The sequence below is a fragment of the Apaloderma vittatum genome, unplaced genomic scaffold, assembly GCF_000703405.1.
Source record: "Apaloderma vittatum isolate BGI_N311 unplaced genomic scaffold, ASM70340v1 scaffold12111, whole genome shotgun sequence".
NCBI classification, from domain to species: Eukaryota; Metazoa; Chordata; class Aves; order Trogoniformes; family Trogonidae; genus Apaloderma; species Apaloderma vittatum.
The window spans coordinates 23,611-49,182 of NW_009697429.1; the positions used below are offsets into that span (position 1 = coordinate 23,611).

The 25,572-nt window shown below is 36.5% G+C and overlaps 1 protein-coding gene across 1 annotated transcript in view; it reads right to left on the bottom strand.

Annotated features, from left to right (window-relative positions):
- Positions 1 to 1,120: 1,120 nt before the first annotated feature.
- CDC73 (cell division cycle 73) overlaps positions 1,121 to 25,572 on the bottom strand; it is a gene marked incomplete at its 5' end in the record, with an annotated part of 103,602 nt that continues 79,150 nt past the window's right edge. The window contains 7 exons of the mRNA XM_009877627.1: positions 1,121 to 2,527; positions 3,793 to 3,934; positions 7,157 to 7,257; positions 9,162 to 9,323; positions 15,754 to 15,841; positions 16,218 to 16,253; positions 19,164 to 19,221. Coding sequence (XP_009875929.1) covers positions 2,491 to 2,527; positions 3,793 to 3,934; positions 7,157 to 7,257; positions 9,162 to 9,323; positions 15,754 to 15,841; positions 16,218 to 16,253; positions 19,164 to 19,221 — 624 coding nt within the window. The remainder of the gene's footprint in view (positions 2,528 to 3,792; positions 3,935 to 7,156; positions 7,258 to 9,161; positions 9,324 to 15,753; positions 15,842 to 16,217; positions 16,254 to 19,163; positions 19,222 to 25,572) is intronic.

Genomic DNA, 25,572 nt, shown 5'->3' on the forward strand with positions numbered 1-25,572 from the left:
ACTTTTATGGCTGACAAAAACATGCGCCATCAGGTGCCAACTCCTTCACAAATACATATTTTACAACTTGTGTTGTAAATTGCTTGCAAGTACAAAATTCTAAGATGTTAAAGGTCTATGCTCAATCCATAAACAAATGGCACGGTTCATACAAAGATTTCATGGACTTTGTTCTTCTGCCAGTGTCACATCTATGTAACTTCACGAGTTTCAGAGGAGTTACCCCCAATACATACTTAATATACACCTAAATCAAGCCATCGCCTCCATACAGAATGGGACCTGGGATTACACATGCATTTAAAACACAAGTGAAATACAGGACAGAGAAAAGGTAATTGGCCCTTGCCTATTTGAAGACCACTACAGAGTCTGTATATTGCAGTACACACTGCTACAAAACCTTTTAAGTTTGCTTTTTAAGTTTGACGCCCAATGTAAAAGTCTCTTTAAAAAATGCATGGGCTACAAAGTACTAATTAAACCTGGAAAAAATTATATCTCTAATTGGAAATGCTTGAGAGTTAAAAACCACAAACATGATATCCCACCATTTCAAGCAGTAACAAACCCTAAACTGAATCACTTGCTCATGACAGTGGTTGCAGCACTGATGGCCCTTACTGCTTTTGTCACTATAGTACAGGTTAAAACAAAGTATTGAAAGCTTTAGCTCACTATTAAGTGACATGGATACATTTATAATAAGCTTAAGTCTTTGGAAAAAACCAGGTATTTGATACTGACCAACTGGCCATACAAATAGGAGACCTTCTAGTAGTTCTGTATTCCCTGCTCTTCTCAGTCACTTCGCAGAATCCAGTAGAAAATCCAGTGTCAACTTCTAATCTTCGGGTCATTGGGGTTTTTTGTTTGGTGGTTTGGGTTCTTTTTACATTTCCATTAAAGACCATTTAAAAATAGTAGTCTTGATATGGCAGGAATGGGAACGTCCAGTTACAAGACAGAACTCGCAGTCCTCATGAATTTAAGACATAGTTTTAAAAACTTCTTAGGGAGATGTGCCTTCTGGTTTTATTAAGAATGAAGGTAACATCAAATAAAAAGCAAAACTAAAGAAGAATAGGTAGAACATTTTACTTTCATCAAACCTTAAAAGTAAAGTATATTAAAAAACCATGGTTTGGAATTTCAAGAACAGGAATATAAACATGACTTTCTATCCCAGAAAAAAATTCATGCAGGTGTTACAGTATTTGATAATTCTCTACATCCAATGGTATGCAACATCAACCTAATGTTATTGAATAGATACAGAGATACCATAAATTCATACAAATACCAAGGTCTTCTGGCCTCAGTTACACTGTAGGTCAAGCAAATCTCTTCTTTGGTAATCAGAGTAGGCTCATTTTCCGTTCCAATGCAGGACTGTTAGGAGGCCCTATTAGCCCCTCATGTCAGAAAATTACAATGCCTGTAGAGAGTCGAGGCTACTTCTGTCACAAGAAAAATCAGAGGTCGTAGCAGAGGTATAAATGCCAAGAGGTTAAAATTATTCATTCCTTGTGGTGTCTGTTTCAGGAAAAAAAACAATTCCAGCTCTCTCCTTCTCTATTCATTGTTTAATCTAGGTAACATTTAGACTCAAATGTAAAGGTAATTTGAGAGATGGGACTGTACACATGCACACTTGCGGTTTAAATAAAGAGACTTGTGTGGAGAATGGCAGTTTAAAGTTAACATGACTTGAAGGTATCCCTATAATAACGTTTAAAGATTTAATAAACAGGGACATTACAAATCCAAAAAAGTTTTTCTAGATTTTTCATCTTCCCTTTTTCAACAAAGACTGACAGAATATACATATACAGGTTGACATTTTGATTCATCCAAAACAATTTTCACTTTGCTCAGTTTGCAAGTCCTAATGACTAAAATGTAGTATCATTCACAACAAAATATCTTCAGTAAGTGAAACAATAAGCAAAGAAAACCAAAATTAAGCTCAGAAGCTAAGTGGTTTAGAAAGCCTGGTAACATCTATGTGTGCATAAGTGTGTCTACAATTTTTTTTATACATTTTATATATATAGACACACACACACATATATATACACACGCACACGTGCGCATATGCGCGCACACACACACACATTTGTAACCTGCAGTGAAGATTAATCTATTTTCTAATAAGGAACAAACATATTATTTAAAAATGTGGCTAATTTAACAAAACAGAGAAGAAACTGCTGCTATCAAAATATACAATTTGGATTGCAGACTAGAAGGCTAACAACATTAAAAAAATAGTTTTAAGCAAAACCCCTTTGCTTCTGAATAACAACAGGTATCAACCTGCCATAGCATGAAGCATCCAAACAAGATTTTATAAAAAGTTTAAACTGTGACCCTTCTTCATATGTAAAGTTCTTGACATGTCATATAGTGCGAGCTCTGGTCTCCAAAGTGGAGCCCCTTTCATTTTTCTCATTCCATACTTCAGGAAATAAATGGCAGCTGAAGGATTCAGAATCTCAAGTGTGATTTGTGCTTTACCATATACCTGAAAAAAAATCAAGAGAAAACAACATTACTACTCTTTTGGCATTTATACAAATTTTACTCTCAGGAATAATAATCTGTTTTGTCAAAATAGAATTCTTAGAGAATTAGCAACTTGCCAAAAAGATGCAATACCTTATCCGCCACATAGCTCTGTATAATGAAGAGCTCTGTATTAGTGGGACAAATTCCTACTCAAAGATAGTCAGCCGAAACATTTGCTTCAAAGAAAATTCACATTTTCCAAGGCATCACATGACTTCTAACACTGGAAGACCGTTTGTTAAAGAAAAGTCTAGTTCAATCTGGGAATTCATATATATAGTTTTGGCGAGACTTTTAAATAAGCAGCCATAGAAAGTTTGATGCTTGGAATTATTTTGACAATTCCCATGGCATTTTCTTGCCGAAGTTCACTCAATCATTTAAGCGGTTTGCTGCGCAATCAACAGGAGAAGATTAAATGTTCATGAAATGCATGGGCTTCTCCCTCTCCTCAATATTTCTTCCAGCTGCTCCACGACAAAGACTCTTCTCTACAACACGGAAAAGGTATTGCAGTGAGCTTCCTATTCAGAGCAGATTCTGAACCACAGCGAAGCAGAGTCAGAAATAACACTGCTCTTCAGCGAGCTGCTGGTGCTACTCCACCCCTTGTTGCTCACAAAAGGCAGGGCTAAGTACTTGGAAGGCCCCTAAGATACAGAAGAATCACCAGTCCAAAGGTCATTATGTGCCATGTCTTTTTTTACTTCCCTCCTCTTCTACCCAGCGCTGTGGCCTCAAGGGCCTCAGGATAAGATAATGCTTTTTGGCTCCTATGTTTATGTAGTTTCTTCACCTTTTCTAGACTGTCATCCAGTGAGGTAGAGGGAGAAAGCAGGACAGCTTTTAAGCTCAAAACTGCGGTCCAAGGCAAGGGCTGGGGGAACAACAGAACACTTTACAGAACCCTACTTGTTCTCCATTCCTTCTGCCTGAAGGGAGGTGGGGAATCACGGTACTATTTGATGATTAATAGTAACCACCCTTCCTTTAAATCCATGCATATTACACCTTGGAGATTATTATTTATAGTCTGTAATAAAATATAGTGAGTATATATTTCACTGTATCGTCAGGGCAATTCTAAACAAGTTGTGTTTTCAAGCTAAAACACTGTTCAGGTGTCAAAGTTGTATACAATTCCTTTGTTGCCATAAATTATTCATTCCCTCCAAACATCTTAAAAGCATGAGCATAAAGGATTTTCAACAGGAAACCCACCTGTCCAAAGTTTCCCAGAAGCGCAGAAACACTGGCCTGTCCAAGTGTCTTTTGTGGTAGCTTAGTTCTAACACTGTTACATCCCATTTCTGTACATTTGGATCCAGACGTACTTCATCATATTTGAGATGAAAAGCTTTAACTACGGGAAACAGGAAAACGTTTAGCGTCCAAACACGATGACTTTTCGGTGTTTAATTATTAGTCACAGAAAATTCCCGCTCCTCTTTAACCAGAATAGAGCCTGAGAACAAAATTAATGAGTCCATCTCTCAAGAAAGTCAACTAGTTAATAAGGGGCACTGAGCTAAATGTAGTGGTTCGTGGCTGCCACCAGGCTCTCATGCTGTTACAGGTTTAAGTGAAAGGGCAGCCCCTATTTTTAGATGCACAGATTTCAGGAGAACAGCAGAAACTCACTGCCAATTCAAGCACATTTTCTTTGGTTGACAATGATGTTCTTGCAGAAAATCTTTGGACTGCCAAGAACTAAATAGAAAAGCATTTCTGAGACCACTGAGAAGGAGGCGTGGATATTTTCTGAAAGTCTACGTAGAAGATTGACAGCAGAATGCCAGTGCAATCCCCCAATGCTACATGAAGCATTTTGAGAAATTTGGTAACTGCCCATTGTGCCTGATCTAGTATTCAGTTAAAAATGGTAAAATATTAAGTTATTTCACTCTTGGGAAATATTGTCACATGTGAATTCTGTAAAGCCTAAGCATTAATGCAGTGAGTATTAAAATATTCTTGTGAATCTTCTTGATTTCCTTAGCCAAACCATAGTTGTGACATAATCCAGTGTAAAGTATTTAAGTCTCACACAATTCCTATCTGGTAACCAATTTGACGCATCTTCTATTTTGGATATTACTGGACAAGTAAAGGAGAAAGCATTTGACCAGGCTTGTGGAAACTAGTGACTTTTAATGCCATGGTCATCTCTTTTCTGGTACCACACTCTCCATTATTTCTTCTGAAAAATCCTCAAAGCATTTGAATAAAATGACTAAAATAAATAAATAGATAGATAGACAAATAAATACATAAAATCAGATACATGTCAATTTATAAAATTATACATCTAGGAACTTTATAAATTAGCTTTTTTTATTCAATTAACACACTAAAGCAGTGATCATCTGGTTTGTATCATTGCCAAATATATTTCCAAGCTTTGTGAACGAGGACTAACAATACATACACATTGTCTTTGCTATACAATGTTGCATGTTTTAAAGTAACTACAGAGAAATCAAATAAAGATATTCAAGGGCTATGCATTTACAGAAAACACCTGAGAGCCTCTGCATTAAGGTTAAATGATATTGAGCAGAAGGCAACTCACTTCTGAATCTGAGACAAATCAGTATATTAAAGGCGCTCTAGCAGCAAGACCTTTAAAATGACATTCAGACATTTGTTCATTCAAGTGATGTCATTCAAAATTTCATCTCAAACATTCACTTGCAGATGCAAAAATAAGTTTGTTTGCTACATGAACAATAAACACTATGGTCACATGTAAAGAAAACTGTGGAAAAAAATTTTAGACACTCGGCTAACAAAATGCTACACGGCATAGCAACTGAGCAAATAAAATCTGTTTGACAGGCTCTGGCCCAATACAAATTTAATTGAGGAATTCTTTATGGTAAGTTACCTGCTCAATCTCCAAAATGACAGTGATAAGCTTTGACTATTAACTACTATGGACTCAGTGCCTTACATGAAGAAATGCCAACTGCAGATGAAACAACAAACTGCTGCAAATCCCAGAAACCACATTTATGGAGACTATTAGAACTATAAATATGGGCAAAGCAACAGCTGCAGGAAAAGGTAAATACGTACAACCAGACTGACATTGCCTGCGCTCTCTCCTTTTACTCCTTTGAGGAGTGAGCGAAGTCATTATGAAAAGCTCTAGAGATATGCCTATGAGAAAAATACTTTAAAAATACCTTGCTCTGAAACAACAAAACACATTTCTAAAATTAAACAAGGTCTTTATGAGTCAAGTAAGAATAGATATTCTTTCACTTAAAAAATGTAGTAATTTGTACACCTTCAGACTGAACCACACAGGCTATGATTTAGATTGGCATAGCGAAGACTTGAAAAATGTCAAAACACGTAATAACAGTATAATGTTAAAATTAGTAGGAACTAGCATGCAACTGCTAGCTACCCCTTAAATATTTAACAGCATTTTCCCTGGTTTTGCTTTTCACAATTTCCATTTTCTCTATATCTTCATTTTGAAGTGTTATTTTCGTCTTCTATTAGTCTCTTTGATAATCTCTATCTCATGGTGTATTTTTTCCTTTACATTCACCTTCAGGCTCTTTCATTCTCTCCCTGCTCATTCTCAATTTCCCCTAAAGCAACCCATTCTGTTTTCTTGCTCACACACACATCCTTAGCCTTCTGATTGTCGGGGTTTTTTTCTCCTCACCAAAGCAGCATTCACTTTCTGGCTTCTACTTCATGCACCAAATATACGAACACACAAAACCTGATCACATTTGTTTCCTCATCACACTGACTGGAAGGTGACAGACTGAACTAAGGCAGTTTTTGGTTTGGGGTTTTGTGGTGTTCTGGTTGTTTGTTTATTGGGGTGTTTTTTTGATTTTGGTTTTGCTTTTGTTTGCTTTTTTCTTTTAATCTGTAGCTCAGAAACCATTGGGCACTATAAAAATGTCTATTTTCTAAGGCATCTCACATTGAAGCTACAGAGAAGAGAAGCTGACACTTTCCTTAGATATTATCACACACCTTAGAATCAGAAGAGTGAACTGTGCAAGAAAAGTGCCTCTCAAAGCATACTGGGCATAATTGTGACAACTGAAAAGACCTGCTCAGATCCACACAGTGGAAACATCCAGCTCACAACTTCAAAGTATTTGTATCTCATTAAACTTCCAAGTTCCTGTCAGACACCAGATCATATTGTAAAGCTTTCTTAGTAAAATACTAGTGATTAATCCTCTGTTGGAAGTAGCAAAAAAAAAAAAAAAAGCCTGTAAACCTGTTATTTATGACATATTATAATATAGTTTGTCTTTTCACCTTTTTTAGATGCTTGGGAAGTAAATTCATGCACTAGCCCTATCCAAACCTTTTGTAAAGATGACAGCTCTGAGTTTCCTGTGAGCTTCCCCAGGCCAGAAGAGAAGCAGTGCAGAGGGCACATTATATTTGTCACCTAAGTGAAGACCTCAGCCCTGTCTTCCCAACCACCCAGAGTCCAAGAGCACTTTGGCAGTACTTGGCCAGAACCATAGATACCCCCTGCAAACCACCCCAAACAGAATAACAAACCCCACGGCTCTTAAACAAAACAAAAAACCCTTACTTTTTGCAAAGATGTCAACAGGTGATCCGTCGGGCAAGAGCCAAGGCCAGCCTTTGAACTGCCACGCAGGACCCTGGACAAACACGGCCACCACACGATCCCTGCGACCACACAGAGAGATGGACACGTTGATGGCCCTGAACATTTAAATTACGCGCTTTCTTAAACAGGCAATGTATCTTAGCAGAGTTTCTTATTTTAGTACCAGCAGTGTAGCACATTTAACAACCATACCTCCAGCACAACTGGTTTTTCTCTGTTAAAACAAACAAACAAACACGAATCATTTGATTTTTCTGGACTTTCAGCTCCATGACCCTGCAGAAAGCAGCTCAGTTTCTCATGCTGCATTTATAACAAGTCATACTGTTTATTTCTGATCATCATAATTTTGTTTTTAAAAAGTGCTCCAACCTGTTTGAGAGAATCTTCTATGAATAACACTGTAATTATTTAATATTAATTTAAAAGCCTTTATTCTGAACACTGTTAACTTCTATTATAAAAAACTATTAGACAAGACAGCTGCTAAATTTCTGCAAAGTGCATCATTTACTGTAATGGTACGAAACCACTACCTGCAGTCTAAGAAAATAAATTTGTGGTTAAGATGAAACCTTTACATAACTAAAATTTTTTAAAAACTTTGTGAACAAGTGACTTCTCACATACAGTCTATCTTTTTCTTGAACATGTACATCATCCAACCATGGCTCCTACCTACTACAGCAATAATTACCTCCCTACTTTAATCCCCAAATTTAATTCATCATATAGTCTACCAAATCCCAAATGGAAATGAATAAGTAAGGTGAAGTTTTGGTAATTGTTTTTGAGGCAGACTAAAATTTTGCCATTTAAAATGATGTTTCAGGATTCATAATGGCTAGCAGAAGAACAAGCAGCCTAAACAGATTAATTTCTAGATATTAATACCTGATGAAACAATGTGGAGTTTTTAGCCTGTTTTTATCTTTTATGGTCAGAAGCACTTCAGAAGCCATTCCAAATTGTTCTTAAAGGTTTGGTCTTTAAGCATTTCAAGTGCTAAGTGATATTTAGAATTTCAAAACCATAGGTTTCTGTTTAGTTCAAATTCCCAATAGAGAGAACAATTAATTTAGGAACAAATTTAGCAACAATTAATTTAGGGCCTTTTCAAAGTATTCCTTTCCATTACAATCCACTTGGGAAGTTACAAACCCAGCAAAATGTAATTGTGTGTGTCTAAAATCTTCACACTTGTGAGGAAGTAATAAAATTGTTGCCTAATTCATTACACCAAAAAAAAATTCTCCAGAATTTTCCTGTTTAAAGAGGAATACGTTTTCATAGCTTCAGCAACTGGGCTACAGACAAAATAATCTGTTACCAGTTTTTTCTTAAAAGATCTCTATGTTTGCCTTTCCCCAGCCAGGTTTCTCTCCCTTCAGAAGTAAGCTTCCGTGATTGAATCTAATTCAACGAATCTGATTCAATACTGAAATCACACTTCAGTCTTTACTGTCTGATACACTTTCTTTCTTTCTTAAACTATTAGAGAAGTTAGTATGTCAGACATCAAAGGCCTGCAAATGATTCTTCCCAAGAGACTCGCATTCAGAAAGCAGACATGAAAGGAGGGCTTTTCTCACAGATCACGTTTCAGTGACTTGGACAGTGCAGTATCACAAAACAGAGAACTAGTATGAATATTCCTATTTGAATTTCTGGAACATTTCAGGCAAACCTAATAAAAGCAGTTGTGCTGCACATACTGTTAAAATGTGAACTGTCACAATTTCTTAAGATCTTTTAGTGAGTGAGTAAGCTTAATTTCATATTATTTTCACCTAAAAAAAAAAAAGACTCCAATGCAGTTAACAATCAAATCAATTCTTATATCCGTTTCTTCACTTTCTAGTGAATTTAGCAGCATTTTATTGGTCCTCTCCAAATTCTGCCTTCTCCTGGTTAAGAAATTTTGTAAAGTGGAAATCTTTTGTAAAGTGGAAAAACTTATTACCAGTCTTGTGGCATAAGTTTCAGAGGTTGGTCTACTACTCGATAAGGTACAGTAACGCTGACTGTAGTTCCCCCAGGCTGCATCTGGTCCTTCCTTCTCTGTATTAGAGTTTCATTCTCTCTTTGACAGCCTTGTTTCTTCTTTTCATCTGACGGTACAAACCTTGGGGAAGAAAGAAACATTCGGTAGACAAAAGCAATTTATTTGATGTAATCAGAAGGAAAAGTAACAACTTTATCAGAACTTGGCATTATTGGCAACAGTCACTGAAGCCTCCATCACTACTCCTTCAGAACAGCAAAAAAACCACAACCCCAAACAAAAACCCAACGATTTTTTATAAGCCCTTATGATAAAATCTGTCATATTAAAAGGTCTTCTGCCCCTCAAAACTACAGCCTGACCTGTTCTCACACATTCGTGGCCCCCCTTGCCAAGCTTACCCGCTACAGCTGCAGCTGAGGTGTCCCAGCACAACCCGTAATCTGGCTACAGCTCATGCCTTTTAGTGACCAAGGGAAACATGAGGAAGCTTAAGCACTACAAAACTATTCTTTCCTGGAGCAAGTTTTAGAGCTCTTGCTCTTGGAGCCATCTGCATCATGTTTTCTCAAGAAAGCTGGGCTTAATGGTCCAAAAGGTTTTTCTGAGTGAGGCTTTATTGTTTTTGGATGATGGCGATTTTACATTACCAGTGATTCACATGATTACTATGATGTAAGGTAAAACAATTCTGGATTTTTTTTTTTTTCTTAATAGCTTCACTGATAAAGTGCTCAAAAAATTAGGATAATGTGATCCTTACATCTTACGTGATCTGCATAAGACAAAAACAAATGCTTAAAATGCAACCTCCCCAAATAAATTATAATTGTTTTATTTTTCAGTCCCCCACCTGAAAAAAAAAAAAAAGGCAATTCCACCTCAAGAGTCTCCTCTTTGTGGTGATAATAAAATAAAATACACAGAATTATTCTCGAAGTTGGCATCATAAATGTGTAAGCCTTTTTACTGATCAATCTCAGTGCATTTTGTCAAAAGGAAGGATAACGAAATCAGAACTAAAACCAAGTCACAGACGGGTGATAAGCTCTGTCACCAGCATCACCTGCCTGGCCAGCATAAAAGCAGAGCTCAGACCCATGTTCTTCAATCTCTACCTAGAACCACCCAGCTGCACTACGAACACTGTTTGCTGCTGACACTTCATTTCCAAAACTTTCCACAGAAACACTACGTTCCACTGATCTGCAGAAGTTACCAGGAGTATGCAGTACTCTAAATGCCTGGCAACATTTCCTTTCAATATAGTACAGATGTTGCTTCTTAAAAGTTTACTATATTTTTGAGTAAGTTGTTTGCACCCTTTCTATTTCCTCTTTTCCATCTAAAACCCAGTCTGAATGTGCTTAAACAGGCAGACTGCATTTCCTGTTGCTGGACAAAGAGGAAAAAGGAATGAAGAGTGAAACACGAGGGAAAGTTCATTTTTCAGTTAAAAATACTAGTTTTTACTAACACTTTATATCCAATGAGAAAGTTTTGTCTGAAAAATCCAAACAAACACGTTTTAAGGCAGCACACATGGAAACTGATGACAAACCTTCCTGCAAAACTATTTTACTTTGCTAGTGTAAATAAACAGAAGTCATCCCCTTATGCTCTTCATGATTTAACAGCTTCAAAACCAGTCACAACCAATTTCTGAAGTGTGCACCGAAATGCATACAGCTGCACTGCAGAAATTCACAAACAAACAAAAGAACCAAACCACTTCAAACGACTATAAATCATGCATTAAAGTTGACTAGTATTGCAAATGCAGAAAAAGCACTATGGGGTTAAATGATAAGTTGTATACTGAATTACGCTTACATGTCTAGAACACGTAAACCAACACTATTCTGAAGAAAATACAAACAAAAAGGCTATACAGGGTACACTGGGGGAAAGTACACTTGGGCCACCTAGAATATTATAAAAAAAAACCCCAATCTGTTCAGACAGTCATTTCATCAATAACTCAAGTAATCAGAAAACAGTTAATATTAAGATATATTTTATCTACAACAACCAATACATACAATTGCATGTTACACAGAGAAGCAATTGACAGAGTTCTAGTTTGGAAAACGCTACCAAACGTGACATCAGAATTAAGTATTTGCAGTCAAGTTGCTAAATTAAAAACTCAAAAGCCAGGTTCAACTTTAATCACGAGCACACCTAATGGCCTGTCCTGCCAACATGTTGCAAGCTTGGCTTTGCCAATTTTAATTGACAGGAAACTGTCTTTTATATCTTAAAGTTAGGATTTGCTTGGTGGTCTCGAGCTTTTAAGAAAACATTCATGAGTCTCTCCTCACCAATCAGAACTAAGGAAACTGGGCTGGAAAGATGGAGTTGTTTGGTTTAAAAGAAAAAAAAAAATTTGCAAAAAGAGCCACCCAGTCTCAAACACCTTTTACACAAGCGACAGGGTCTGAATGAAGAGCCAGGATCACCTAAAATGGTGGAGAGATTGACAGGAATTTTGTTCTTTATTACATGTCCCATGCACTAAATGGGAACAAACTCCTGCATTCTCAGTGTTACTTCTAGCTTTAAATATTTCTGTGTTTAAGAATTCATTTCATCCCTAGTTTATTGACAGTTTCTGTCCATTCCAGCTAGAAACTGTCACAGTCATTAAGGCACCATTTGGTTGTGCCTCAGTTGCGTATCTTACAGACACAGATTCAGATTTATTTACTTTAAAAATCTGGATGTCTTTGAACGAATTTCTCCAGGACAGAACACAAAATACACTGTTATCTGAATTTTCTGAAGAAAACTCACATGGAACAGCAGACGACTGTCATAAAGCATTGAAGGGAATGCTTACATACATGCCCACACCCAGAGTACAGGGATAAGTGAGAGCTTACAGAAAGTTTCTGAAATATCTGCTTGCTTTTCTGGGAGCCATCGACTCAGTAAGTATACAAGTCATGTGCTTAGCAACTGAGAATCAACATGAATTACTGTATGATTATAAATATAATCAAAGCTTACTCCATCACTACCTGGGAAGAAGAGACAAACTAAGAAACTTAAGTATTAGAGGAAATACCAAAACCCCGTCTTCCCTGGGGAATCACCAGCCACAGTGGCTTAACTACACATTTGTACTTGACACCTTTTTAATTAACCAACACACTAGAAATTTGTCCTGAAACCTGACTGTGCAGGAATTTTTGTTGTTTTGGTTGCTTCTCCAGATGAGTATTCCTTCATGAAAAAAAAATTTAAAAAAATCCATACCTACTTAGAATCGATTTTACACCCCTACTAGGAAATTAACAGGACACGCTCACTTCCCAAATACAGCAGGGCACTTCCCTAAAGTAAGAGCCAAGTGACTGAACAAGAGCAAATGACGGGAGGGAATTGGTAAGATCCCACCCACTGCACTGCCTGAGCTGCTCATGCCTAAACTCTAAAATAACATCAGTTGCTACCATTAACTTCCAAACACTTTCACTGAGGTCAGGTCAGCGCTTTGTGGCCCCCTGATCAGGCATGCTGAAAAAGAATGAAGAGCATAAGGTAACTCCAACACTGGACAGGAACTGAGATCACTGTAACACACATCTGACTGTGTTTAGAACTGGAGACTTAGTTTTGCAATCTGCACATTGGTTTTGTTACCATACATCAAAAGCTTCGTGCACCTGCTTTTACAGAAAACAAAGCTGGTTTTTTTGCAATAAATCATCCCTAAAACTTTCAGACATAAATATCAAAGCTGGATAAAATGCAGTGAGTTACCTGGCCACATATGGTGAAAAGTATCATGAGTAAAAGCATCATCATAATAAAAATACATAATCATCATCTAATCATTTACATCTACCTAATGTAATTCCTGTCTCACTTTTGTTCCATGCAAAGCAAAAGCAGTGACTCTGAAAAGCTTAAGATATTCTCCAATACTTAGTCTGGAAAGCCAGATTTTACACAATAATCATGATAGCCAGTGTTGCATTTGGACAGTGATTAAGAAAAAAAAGTATTATAAAAGTATTTTTAAGAAGCTTCAAAATATTGCAGTTCTGATTTTAAATGAAATCTGTTTAATGTTTTAGAAACTATTCATTTTTATTTTGTACTTGGCTTCTTAGAAAAACAACCTTTCAAAAAAAGCTAGCAAAAATATTTGCATATTATACAGCATGTGAATTCTATATATATTACAAAATCCAAGTTGCAACAAATATATCCAACAGACGAATCAGGTATCTTAAAAAAATAAATAAATCTGAAACCAGTAACATGCTTCTGGTTTATCATTACATATACCTCACTCTACTCATGACAGCTTTCCTGTTTTCCATATTCTTTACCTCAGAAGAGAGCATAGCACTAGTGATGAATTAAAGCTGCTAAGAGTCCTACAAATGTCAGCCCAATTTGGCAGGGAAAAATACCCCAACACACTACAGAGTTATGAAAAGACTTAGTAAAAATGTTGGTATAATTAATTAAGTTTCTCTCAGTCCTTGATAACTGAATTTAACGCCTATTGTAGTACTGCTACATGTCACTGATCTCTCCTGATGGCTCATACAAGCAGGCTGCTTACCTCTAGAAACACAAGAAATTCAAATCTACCTGCATCCTCCTCAGCAGGGATAAGGGAGAGAGTATTCATCTACGTGTCTATCTAGGTAATATTCCCAAACTTGTGGCAATGATGTGTCTTCTAGATCTCTACTCTTCTGTTAAATTTAGTTTAAAGTAAGTAGGGAATAAGTTAAAGAAGGTGGTGACTTAGAGGCAGAGATTTTCCTTGGAAAACCGTTACACATCAATCACTCACGCTCCACATCAAGGCTAGTGCTACACTCTGCATACCTGAACAGTAAAAATAAACCCCGCAGCCATTCCTAAGCAAACTACTTCAATGCATTTGAATGCCAATAAAACCTAGGCCAGGTGGCATATTTTCTAGACAAGTGCTAGAACTGTCATGGCTGGATTAATATTTTGCTCTTCTGATTTCTGCTATTGCACTTCTGATTCATTAACATACCTTACTTCTCCGCTTTGTCTTTCATACTTGTTAACTGCATCAGTGTCCTCCTTTGAACCCTTCGACTGCGTTTAATTTTTTCTGAATCACATTCTTTGCACTCTTAACAATCAGCCTCCTCTTGGGGCAGGTCTTGAGAAGTTAACTGCAGGCTCTACCCCAGCGGAGCTGAAAACAGTGCAAGCCTCCTAGCACAGATACACTTCGACATGACACAGAGGTGCTTTATTCCATTATAGTTTTTGCCGTACCAGAAAGTCACAAATTACAGAGATGCAGGAATCCAGGGCTTCTAGTTGTGAATTTTTTTTTTTTTATATATAAAATCCCACATAAACAAGTGTCATCCTCTGTCTACACAATTACAGTCCAGTAACCACTCGCACATTAAATTACAATGTTAAAAGTCAGACTTCCCTCTGATCAAATATTCCAGAAAAGGCACCACGAGGCCAGTACACTCACTGGATCTTTGATGATATGTGGCAGTAATCTAGGAACTAGAAATAGCTGGAGATCAGAAGGCACCCGGTATCTCACAGAACAGTTTAAAATAATTCTAGGGCAACTCCAGGGAAAGCTGTAGCACCACAACAAGGACAGCCTATTTCTGAAGGAAAGCAGTTCATCGTCTCAGAAAGGACAAGCAAAGTGCTAAAGGCAGAAGAAAGAAGATCTCTCCAGTTTTTGAACCTACCACTGCAGACAATCTGTACCAGTGTACATTGCCTGTTTCAGGAAAATTAACTCTAAGCAACTAGAAATACCATGATCTGTTGGACAAGCATAAAACTGGTTCTTCTCTGGTTTTTCTTTTTAAATCATAATAGTGAATTTTAGCTTACCATGAAAAAAGCAATTGGCAGTGTTGAGTGCATTCAGCCATAATGAATTAAATCTTAGAATCAGATTTGTGATGCAATAAACAAATTTTAAGTCCCAAATATTTTTCTGAATGAATTTGCACCAATACTTAATGACAATATTCTTATCTTGTTGTATGTAAACTTAAAAAAATAAATCTCTATTTACACACCTAGATGACCTGCTCAGCTGATACAGCCATTAATCTAAAAGAGAGGCCACTTTTCAGTCACCTTCTCCTTTACAATAACTGTGGTCATTTCCCAAAATCTTTTCTGACCTCCATGAGCACGTTGCCCTTGCTCATCTTCTCTCAGTCTTCCTGCTGTGTAAGGGTTTGCTGATCGGTTGCACATGTGTGCATATATGTTACAGAAAAGAAAATCACTGCAGACATTACAAATGGTACTGTAAGACTTTCTTCTCAATTTGCCTGTTCGGTCAACAGGCCAGAACTGGGCAAAACATACGAAAACACGTTTTTTCTTTTTTCCAATTATTCAAGAGGCATTAATTGCTTTTACACACTCATCTGTAAAACTAGCTTGTCACAAAATGGTAGATACTCCCTCTCGCTTAATTACTAGATTGGTACTAGTATACCTCTATATCGAAAACAATTTTTCGGACAGTATGTTCTAATCAGTCACTTACTTCAGATCCTGCAGGAGGTCCTTTGCATTAAGCATTGTTATCAAAGAGGTTGTGGCTGCTGGAATAATGATTATGGGAGTTCGAGACCCTGTAGAGATAATAAAGTTATATTTACCAGTTTGGTTTTTTCATTGTTGCAGTTTTGATTGCTGGGGCTTTCCTCCCTGTTTTCATTAAAGTAACTGTACATAAAAAAACACCCAGACCTCTTGATTAACAGAACAAAACCATGAAAACATATTAAAGGAAAATTTTAGTAAATCTTTTTGTAAACTGAAGGTTTTCATTCACCAAAAAATATGTACCCCTGTATCAGGAGCAGGTAGGACCCATGTTTAGCAAAAGAGAATTCTGTTTGCTTTCCACTGCATGTTTATACTGTTGCTTATGGTTCCAGCAAAAGACAGAGTGGGCACAATTCACACAAAAAAATTAACAGGAACATGTAACGAAAACTGACTCACCTTTTTTCTGGTTTGGAGGTGGTCTTGCTTGAGAAACTGAGAAAAAACAGAAAACAGGGCAGGATGATGAATACATAAATACAAATATCATAGTAAGGCAGCATTTCTTTGGTTTTACTTGCAGGAGTGAACAGAGGAGAGTCACACTATAGTCACTGGACCATTTTCACAGATGCCATACAAACAGTTAAAGAAGCCACTTTTGGGTCTTGGCATGCAGAAGATCTGAAATAGGTTGATAGCTGAATTGATCTCTCCTAATTTTACTGAAACAAGTCATCCCTTTCCATCCTCCTCAAAAGGTCAGGGCCACTATAGCACTGACAAAAATTGGCAGCAATCTTGAAAAAAGCTGCTTGTAGACATTAAGTTCAATAGTGCTGAACCAACAGGAATACTCTTTCACATCAAATTAATCTTTACAGATCCTCACCTTTTCACTAGTAGTTATTACTATATACTGTAGCATTTAGCTAGCTTCAACATATACAGGACTTTCAACAATAAAAATCCGAATTTCAGGCTTACTCAGGTTCAGTTTGGACTGTGGTTTTAAGATATGTAAGCTCTTTGGGTGCTAGAAACAGTAAAATGTAGACCTCATGCAATACACCCAAACAACCACCCAAACGACCAAACAAAACCACACAAGCAATATTGGCCATAGAAAACCAAAGAATTCCCCTCCTACCTCCCCAGTAAAATGTTTCCACTTTGGTCTTTCAAGTTGTGACCTCCTCAATACGGGAGATACTTCAGTCCAAAGTCGGAAGAAGTATGAGTATTTCTTCACTTTGGTGCTATTACTGAATAGCCCAGCTTCTTCCAAGTAAATATTTTATAGTTTAGTTTTCAAAAGTCCTAACTTAAGGAACTGTTGTGCTTGATAATTATCATCATACATGTTTATCCTAATTCACAAAATCAGAAAATGTTGAGTAGTAGAAAGACTGATACAGACTAACTCAACGGCTACTATGCATGACAAATTTCATTAATTGACTTCCAATTTCACAGCATCAACTTGCTCATGTTTATTTATGACCAACTGTTACAGAAACTTCCTAGAAGAGTATAAATATTCACAACACATAGTTGCCATTGTTGAAATATTGAGACCATATCCCTAATTATCTTTTCTTGACACTGTCAAACACACAGATATAATTGGCAACACTATTGTGAACTACATGAACTTTACCTACCCAGTGATTTTTTTATTTATTTAAAACCTAGGTACCTCCTTAGTGTCAAAAAGTTCTTGAAATACATGGGCAGCATGAGCTGCCCTAAAAAGGCAAGGAGGAGGAAGCAGCTGTAAGCAATTAGATGGCTGCACCAAGACACATTAGTAGAAAAGCTGGTACTGCAGAAAACTACAGAAAAAAAGAATCTTAAATTAAAAGCACATCTCAGATATTTTTTCAAATCAGTGTACAACTGTTTCAGCCAATTCAACTAACACTTACGTGCAAAGCAACATCCAGGAAATAGCTCATTTTAAAAACTTTGACTGCTAAGAACAGAACAACCCATTTTTTTAAAAGTTCTAAACCCTAAAATAGCCTAGAAAAGGCAGAAAGATTATTTTTTTTTAAATGAAGCAGTATATACTTTTTTTCAGACTGTATCACTCTCCTTTATTCTTGCATCAGCTTACAATACAGAGGCAAGAGATTAGATCGACCTTAGAGAAGGGCAATAACAGCATAACCTACGTAACATACAATAAAATACACTTCTGCCAGTTAATGCCCATGAAGTCACATCTAGCAATAGGGAGCTGTGACACCTCAGTCAGTTTTCTGTTCTTGTCACTTCGACTCTTTTCATAGTGCCGTCTGTCAAGTCCATTTGCATCATTATGCTTAACGGGGCTAGTGAGAGAACTATGATGGGCAGCACGACCTTTCTAGTACCAAAATAACCGAACAAAAGAATCTGTGCACAACAGTGTTTATGCTGAGAATATTCAGTGTTAGAACAGATTTTGCGGGAAGAATAATTTTTATGATATTAAGTTTTCACATTAAATCATACCAATAAATCTCAAAGAATTAGCAAGGTGCAACTCAAAAGCTTTTAATAGTCTCAACTAGACTACACAATACTCCCCAAGTACTTCTAGAAAAAGCATATTAATTTTCAAAGGTACTTTGTTTCCAAAAGAACCCATTTGTCCCCTTTCCAATACCTCCATAACAATAACCACCACCACCTTGTTCTTACATAACACCTCTCACTCGAGACTTTCTTCCACCAAAACAGGAACTCTTATAGTATGTAACTGCAGATATGCACACAGCTGCTTGGAAACACTGCTCCTCTCATCTACTGTCTGTACTCCTACACTCTTTTAAAAACTCTTCCTAATAGTTTCTCATTAAAACAAGCCAAAACTTATTACCATTTTATCTTTCAATCTGACATACGAAAGTGACTTGGGAGCTCAACTCTACTAACCGGGAATTAAAAAGCCAGTTGAGGATTCCGGCCCCCTTACAAATACTTTATATGCTAAGTGCAAAGAAGTAATGATAATACATTCAGAGAAAGATTTATTTCTGACATATTAATAATAGAAGTAATAATATACCTCCTTCTGAGATTAGTTTTTCTGTTTAGGTAGTTTCTCCTTGGAGTACTAAGCAACTCTTACTATATATCTGAGCTGGCATGTGTGAACTACCAATAACCAAGAATTAGTCACTTTTTAACCTCCCTAGCACATCCTTTCAACAGGCTAATTGGGCAACACGCTGGCAAGAATGAACCCAAGCCCCATGGTATGACATTAACCAAAAAGTTATGTGTTATTTCCCATACATACGCAGTTAAAAGCCACAAATACTAGACCCTCACTTCAGCTCACTACAGTTTTACACAGTAACTCTGAAACTCATGCTCATTTGGAACAGAAGCACAAACAATAGCAGGCTACCTTACCTGGTCTTGGCACGGGTTGTGCTGCTGGAGTCTGTGTTTTTCGAGCAGAAGCACCTTCCTTTTAAAAGACAGATGAAGTAATGTTAACAGCTGGCCTTTTGTCAGGTACATGGGCTTTTTAAATTAAAACAGAGCTACAGAGAGTATCATGAACATGAAGGCAATATGTTTCATTAAGGAGAATAGTGAAAATATTCAAAACTCGCTTCATATTCTGTTTTAGATTTGGGGAGGAGAGACCACCTCAAAAGCTTTCACAGGTTTACATTTTAACCACCTAATGCCAATCAGAAACTTTTTTCTACATTCAAAAGAAAGCTCTTTATAGTATTGTTTCATTTTACCTACGATCACTTTCACCAAGGGTTAGTAACGTAAATGTAAGCAATTTGCTATACACATTTCAGGACAAGATCTGCTTGTGCTCTGGATGGAAAATCAGGACAAAGAAATTGCAATGCATTCCAGCCTTGAAGAGTTTTAGTGCCCAGAAATAGAGCACTCGTGATAATTAGTTCTGCTCACGCCTTATCCAATTACGTTAACATAACAAACAAAATACCTGCCCTACTATTTATTCTTGCTAACTCTGAGGAGTCAGAACAGCACGTAAGAGAACAGTGAGGTCACACGCCTGGTTCCAATGCAACACCGAACACCTGAAAGAACAAATCCTGTTCGCGATTACTGCTGTGAAATCTCACCAAACAAAACATATATTACTAACACTAAAAAAAAAAAAAAAAAAAAAAAATTAATAAAAAAAAAAAAAAAAAAAAAAAAAAAAAAAAGCTATATATTCCTGCCACCTCAATTTGCAAGGCTGACAGAAAACCTTTTCATTTGAACCGATGAATTTTATCTGAAAATTGCTTAAAACACTGTGTGAAGCACATTCTACAGCTGTGAGACGCTCCAGAAGGTCAGACATCTCACTCAGTGAAAAACCTGTTGGAAAGGACTCCAATATGGCATTTTCACATTTGTATGTCCATGCGGAAATAACAATAGGTTTTGTAACCCAAAATTAAAAAAACCAATGAGCAGGGGACTACATGCAAGCAGCCTAAAATTCATCAGTTTTAAAGAACACTTAAATCACTTTTAAGTTTCCACCAGGGAAGTTATAACTCTGTTTCTATCTGAAAAACTGTGAAGTACAAATAGAAAATCACTTAGTAAGTCCTCAGAAAACACAAATTTCCTCAAAACGTCTCTTCCCTGAGCTTTAGTCAAATCCACCCATGATTAGTTACAATAGGCTGGAGCTGACATTTGGTACAGCACAAAGCGTTTCTAACTTTTACAGCCAGCAACCTCCTATTAATCTTCAGTATGAGGATTTAACCCCGCATGGCAAGAAACGGATTAATCCCAAGTTTTGCTGTACTCTTTTCTGCTTATTAAAATACCAACATCTATGTAGGGCACTTGAGTCAGTAACTGTTCTTTTAAGACTCACTTTTTCAGCATCTGAGAAAAGGTATTTTTGCCAATGTCTTTTCCCAATAATTATTCAGAAAATTATAAAAATCAAAATACCACACTCGACAAGAAGAGGAGCAAGAGAGACTGACTACCTTTGGTTTTGAAATCCTGGGCAAAGCCTTGCTTTGGTTTCCACATGACTTGTGCTTGTGATTTCTTTCTTTACTAAAATGTCCATAAAGCACCAGAATATGCAAAGAATCAAGCCTAACAAAATAACTGCCAAATAATCCATCTGGGAGTTATTCGTACTTTCCTCTGAACTGCTTTCTCTACAGCAATTAATGGGAAATTTAGTGCAAACAAAAAAAAGTCAATGCCAGAACAACAATAAAAGTATATTTTTTAAAAAAATCACGTGGAAATATCTAATTAATGGTAGGAAATAAATTCATTTAGATGACTGCATGCAAGACAGCTACCACTTCCATGCCTGACCTTTCTATTTGTAAGAACCACTGCTGCAAATCAATAAACGATGGAAGCCACAGCTTTTAGTTCTGTAAATCACTGCCTTCAAGATAATTTCATGGATGAACCTAAGCTCACAACTCCTGATATGCTGGCATCTTGTCACCTACTGAAGGCATAACACCCATCCTTCGTGATTTATAACTTTTCTCTCTTTATCAGTATCACTGACCTAATCACTACCTCCTATTATATAATTACTGCAGACTGTGTAGGAAAAAACCCAACCAACATTTCAACGTCACATTGCTTAAAAGGTTTGTAAGGAGAAAAATATATTATTACAGAATCACAGAATTGTTGAGGCTGGAAAAGACCTCTGAGATCATCAAGCCCAGCCTACGACTCAGCACCACCACACTGGCCAGGGCAGGGCATTAAGTGCCACATCCAGCCTCTCCTTAAACCCCCCCAGGGATGGTGACTCCTCCCTGCCCTGAGCAGAGCATCCCAGTGCCTGAGCACCTTCGCCCTGAGGAAGGGGTTCCTGAGATCCAACCCAAACCTCCCACACAGTTGAAGAAAAAACAAAATTACAGAGCACTGCTGGCTGATAAGATACACTCAATGGAGAAGAAAATTTGCTTTCAATAAGGAAGTCATTAGCAGGATAATTGTGCTAACGTTTCACATTATCCTGGAAACAGAGTTTAGATTCAAAATTAATGGTTTTCAGTAGCATTCAGATAGAGGTATAAATTTTTCCTAGGACAGTGCAGTGAATTATGACACAGGCTCTGTTTACAAAGCAGGTACAACTACAGAGAACTATATGCTCAGATTTCTCCAAAAGAAAATGAAGTTGAGAAGAGCAAACCACAGCTGGTTCGTTCGACTACACAAGAGAAGCGCTGCTGGTAGCTGACGGCCTGTTAGCTACTGGGAGGAAACTTCTAGCTTGCATGCTCTAACTGCTTGTGAAGACAGCAGCTTATTTCTCAGCGAGTGCACAGCAAGGTAGCTGAAATCATCTAACGTGAAGCTTTTCACGTAAAAGTTACTCTTAAGCAACTAGCATACTGCAAATTCAGACCCAAGTTAGGCGAGCTGTTTGTGCAGCTGTACCCCGAGCATCACAAATCACTGTTCAGCTATTTAAAGAACATTCATTTCCTCAAAGTTTCTGAACGCTGTACAGTTTTGCTCGAAGCCGACATACTATTTCTTATGCATAAGCTGTCTGAGACTGTTAAGGAGTATATTATAAATATTCATAAGTTTAATTTAGTAACAAAACCATGTAATTTGAAAAAATACAAATCTTCTTTAGGATGATCACTTTATATTTTAATTAAAAATATATTACTTGGTTTAGTTGTGCTAATTTACCGTAGAAGGTTATATATAGTTTACTTATGATTTACATTAAATATATCAGTATTTAACCATTCAGAAACAACAACCTGACATGGAATGAAATCAGGAAAAGAGATACCAAAAGATTCATACTTTCCTGAATTTCACAGCATCATTCACAGATATGCCGCTGTAATATACTTTTCAGTGGGATTTATTTAATTTCTTTACTAATGTTTCCTACCATATTAGACATTTACAAAATGTCTGCCCAATAACTGTTTTTATTTTAGTGTATGTCTCATGCTGTTTAGCACTGTCCTACCTAAATACCAAAAAATATTTGGTTCGCAAGTCAATGTAGGACTAGAAAACAGGTTAGCACACGTGAAAAAAACCCATCCGACTAATACAGAAAAAAAACCCCTCACACTCTAAATAAAGACTGACTTCTACTTTTTTTGTTCACCTTGGTAATTATAGTTTTAGTATGTTCTTTTATTCCCTCATTCCTTCCTACAATTTCCATGTGAGTCTTGAACTCAGACACCGCTATTTGCTAAGTTTTGTGAGTGCAAACTATGTTTACAATAAGAAGAGGCTTTAGGTATATTGCTTAAAACCCCCTCAATTTACATGTTCTCTTACTTTACTCCTTTCCTTTCACATGTACATTCATTTCCCCTTTCCTGCTTTTACATTAAACTGGCAAGTTTCAATCTCTTATGAAGATGCAAATTGTTTTGGACAGATTCTCACCACACCTGTCTGTCCTCCAATATATTGCATCCTCGACTCATTTTAACATTAGAAGTTCAACAACCTATTACTTGCAATAGTAAATCTGAAATACTCTATGCAGATATCAAAAATTATCTAACCCCAAAAGGTAAACTATGGTCAATCTATAGTTGTATTTAGTCACCCAGTGCTAGGTGTTGTTGTGCTGGAGGTTTTAAACAGCTTTTAAAACCTTGTGCAGTGTTTGTTGGTTTAATTAAAAAAAAAAAAATTCTTTGTGCTAACTTGCAAAAATCATCAATAACCAACATCCATCTGATACCAGGACCCAACTAGTATTTTTCTGTATTTTAGGAAAAAATATAAAAATAATAAACAGATCTATATGTTAAATACCTAACACTTTTCTGAAGTCTAAATGAGCATTAACATCCACAGTTAAGTTACTTTCACTCATTTCTCAACTGGAATAAGAAAATGCCTGAACATAATTCGTGCTATGCTTTAGGAAATGAACCCTTATTTTTTAAGCAATAAAACACGTCACATCAGTAGAATTGTTTCAGGGAGGCACATTTCACATATAACAAAGTTAGTCGACTCTCTTGAAGCATACAAAAAAGTTTCTTACTCTGGCTTCACAAGATACAAACAACGGAAGGACAAAACTCTATTTCATTGCACATTCGCTATCTTAACCAGTTTCTAAGTAGAGATCCACACAGTCTGTAGTGTTTTGACCTTTAAAAAGAACCATCAAGAAGCAACAGATAGAATTGACAATTTGATGCCATCTTGTGGCTTTTTTAATTTAGTAAATTTAATTTCTATTTTGTTTCTATGTAACATTTAAATTAGTACAAGATCTTTATCCAAAAATCTAAAAAATTATTAGGTAATTTGCATACTCCTGCACAGAAGTAGTACAAGGAGAAAGGAACATTTGATTCTGGAAGAAATATAAGCAACTGCTTTCACACATAACATAGAGCAGCCTTCAGCATCACCATCCATGACAGAAGAAAATTCAACCAAAGACTGTTCTGTTCGTAAAGATGAACGTAGTAAATCACAACGCTCAAATCTTAAATGAGAAAGGAAATACATTGGGATGGTAAGCTTGTAAAATTATTTTTAAGAACAGCCATCAATTTATCTCTTCAATTTAGAGCAGAAGAGACCTTAAGAACTCATTTTAATTACTAGCAAATATCCTGTCATTGCCTGAGTGATTTAACTATTGAACCTTTGAAAATTCTAGTAAAGGCAGCCTGAAAAACTATGGCAAAATCTAAACTGACTGTATTTAAAAGCAGTGTAATTTCTCTCGAAATTTTATCTTCTATATATCAATGTATGGCAACCAGCCAAAACAATAGGATGACCTGAAAATCATGTATCCAACAACTGGTCCAGATGCCCTACTTTAAGCTTGATAGAAACATCTATCTTTTTTCATATAAATAGCTTGGATTCTGAAAACACACAGCTTTGTTCTAAAAATTTAAAGCCCTTAAAAGCCTTGGTGAAAAAAAAACAAAAACCAAACCTTCCAAAGAACCAAGCAAAAAAATCTGAGTTGCTCTGCCTCTGGAGTCTCCCCAATAATTCTTGGATTTGTGTTTGTATCAAGAAAATTTTAATAATATTTTAAGTTTAACCTGTGTTTCACAACATCATTTTATTTGCACATGAAACTTGTATAACTTATTTGCATACTTCTCTGCACACACATATCTGCATATGCAGTCCCGCAAGACAGACACTGAAATAATAGACTGCAAGCTTTTAACTGCCTGCCTAATTTTCAACTACGCTGTAAAAAAATAGGATTTGATAACAGGGTCTTAACTATTGTGCAAATATTGCTAATATCACAGTCATTTTAACTTCCATTGCTTTTAGTACTAATAAAAAGGTAATTTCTACCATTTATGTTGTTTCAAATTCTTTACAGTCTAGAAAAGCCAGCAGTAGTTCAAGCAGAATTAAAGGCATCCAATACCAACTGCCTAAGGAAAATAACATCATAGCTTCACTATTTCCTACTTCGACAACTGAAAAACTGATGTGAAAATACAAAATGTCAGCAGAAATTTTGTAAATCATATTCTATTCAACCTGCAAAATGCTTATATTGAAGATTTTGTCTTATCAATCACAGTTTGGAAAAAAAAACCACAAACAAACCAACCCAAACTACAACAAAACAATGGAAGGCTGCCAATCCTCAAATTCAGATACAAGAAAGAAAACTTGATGTCCATCTTCTTATAGAGATAAGCCAAATTTCATTAGAGTTTCCAAAATACTGTTAAAGTCAGTAAATTTCACAAGTGTAAGCAAGTCAAATGTAGACAGTGTTATCTGAGCACAGCATTCCAGCGCTGGAGGAGAGGGAGAAAGGAGAAGT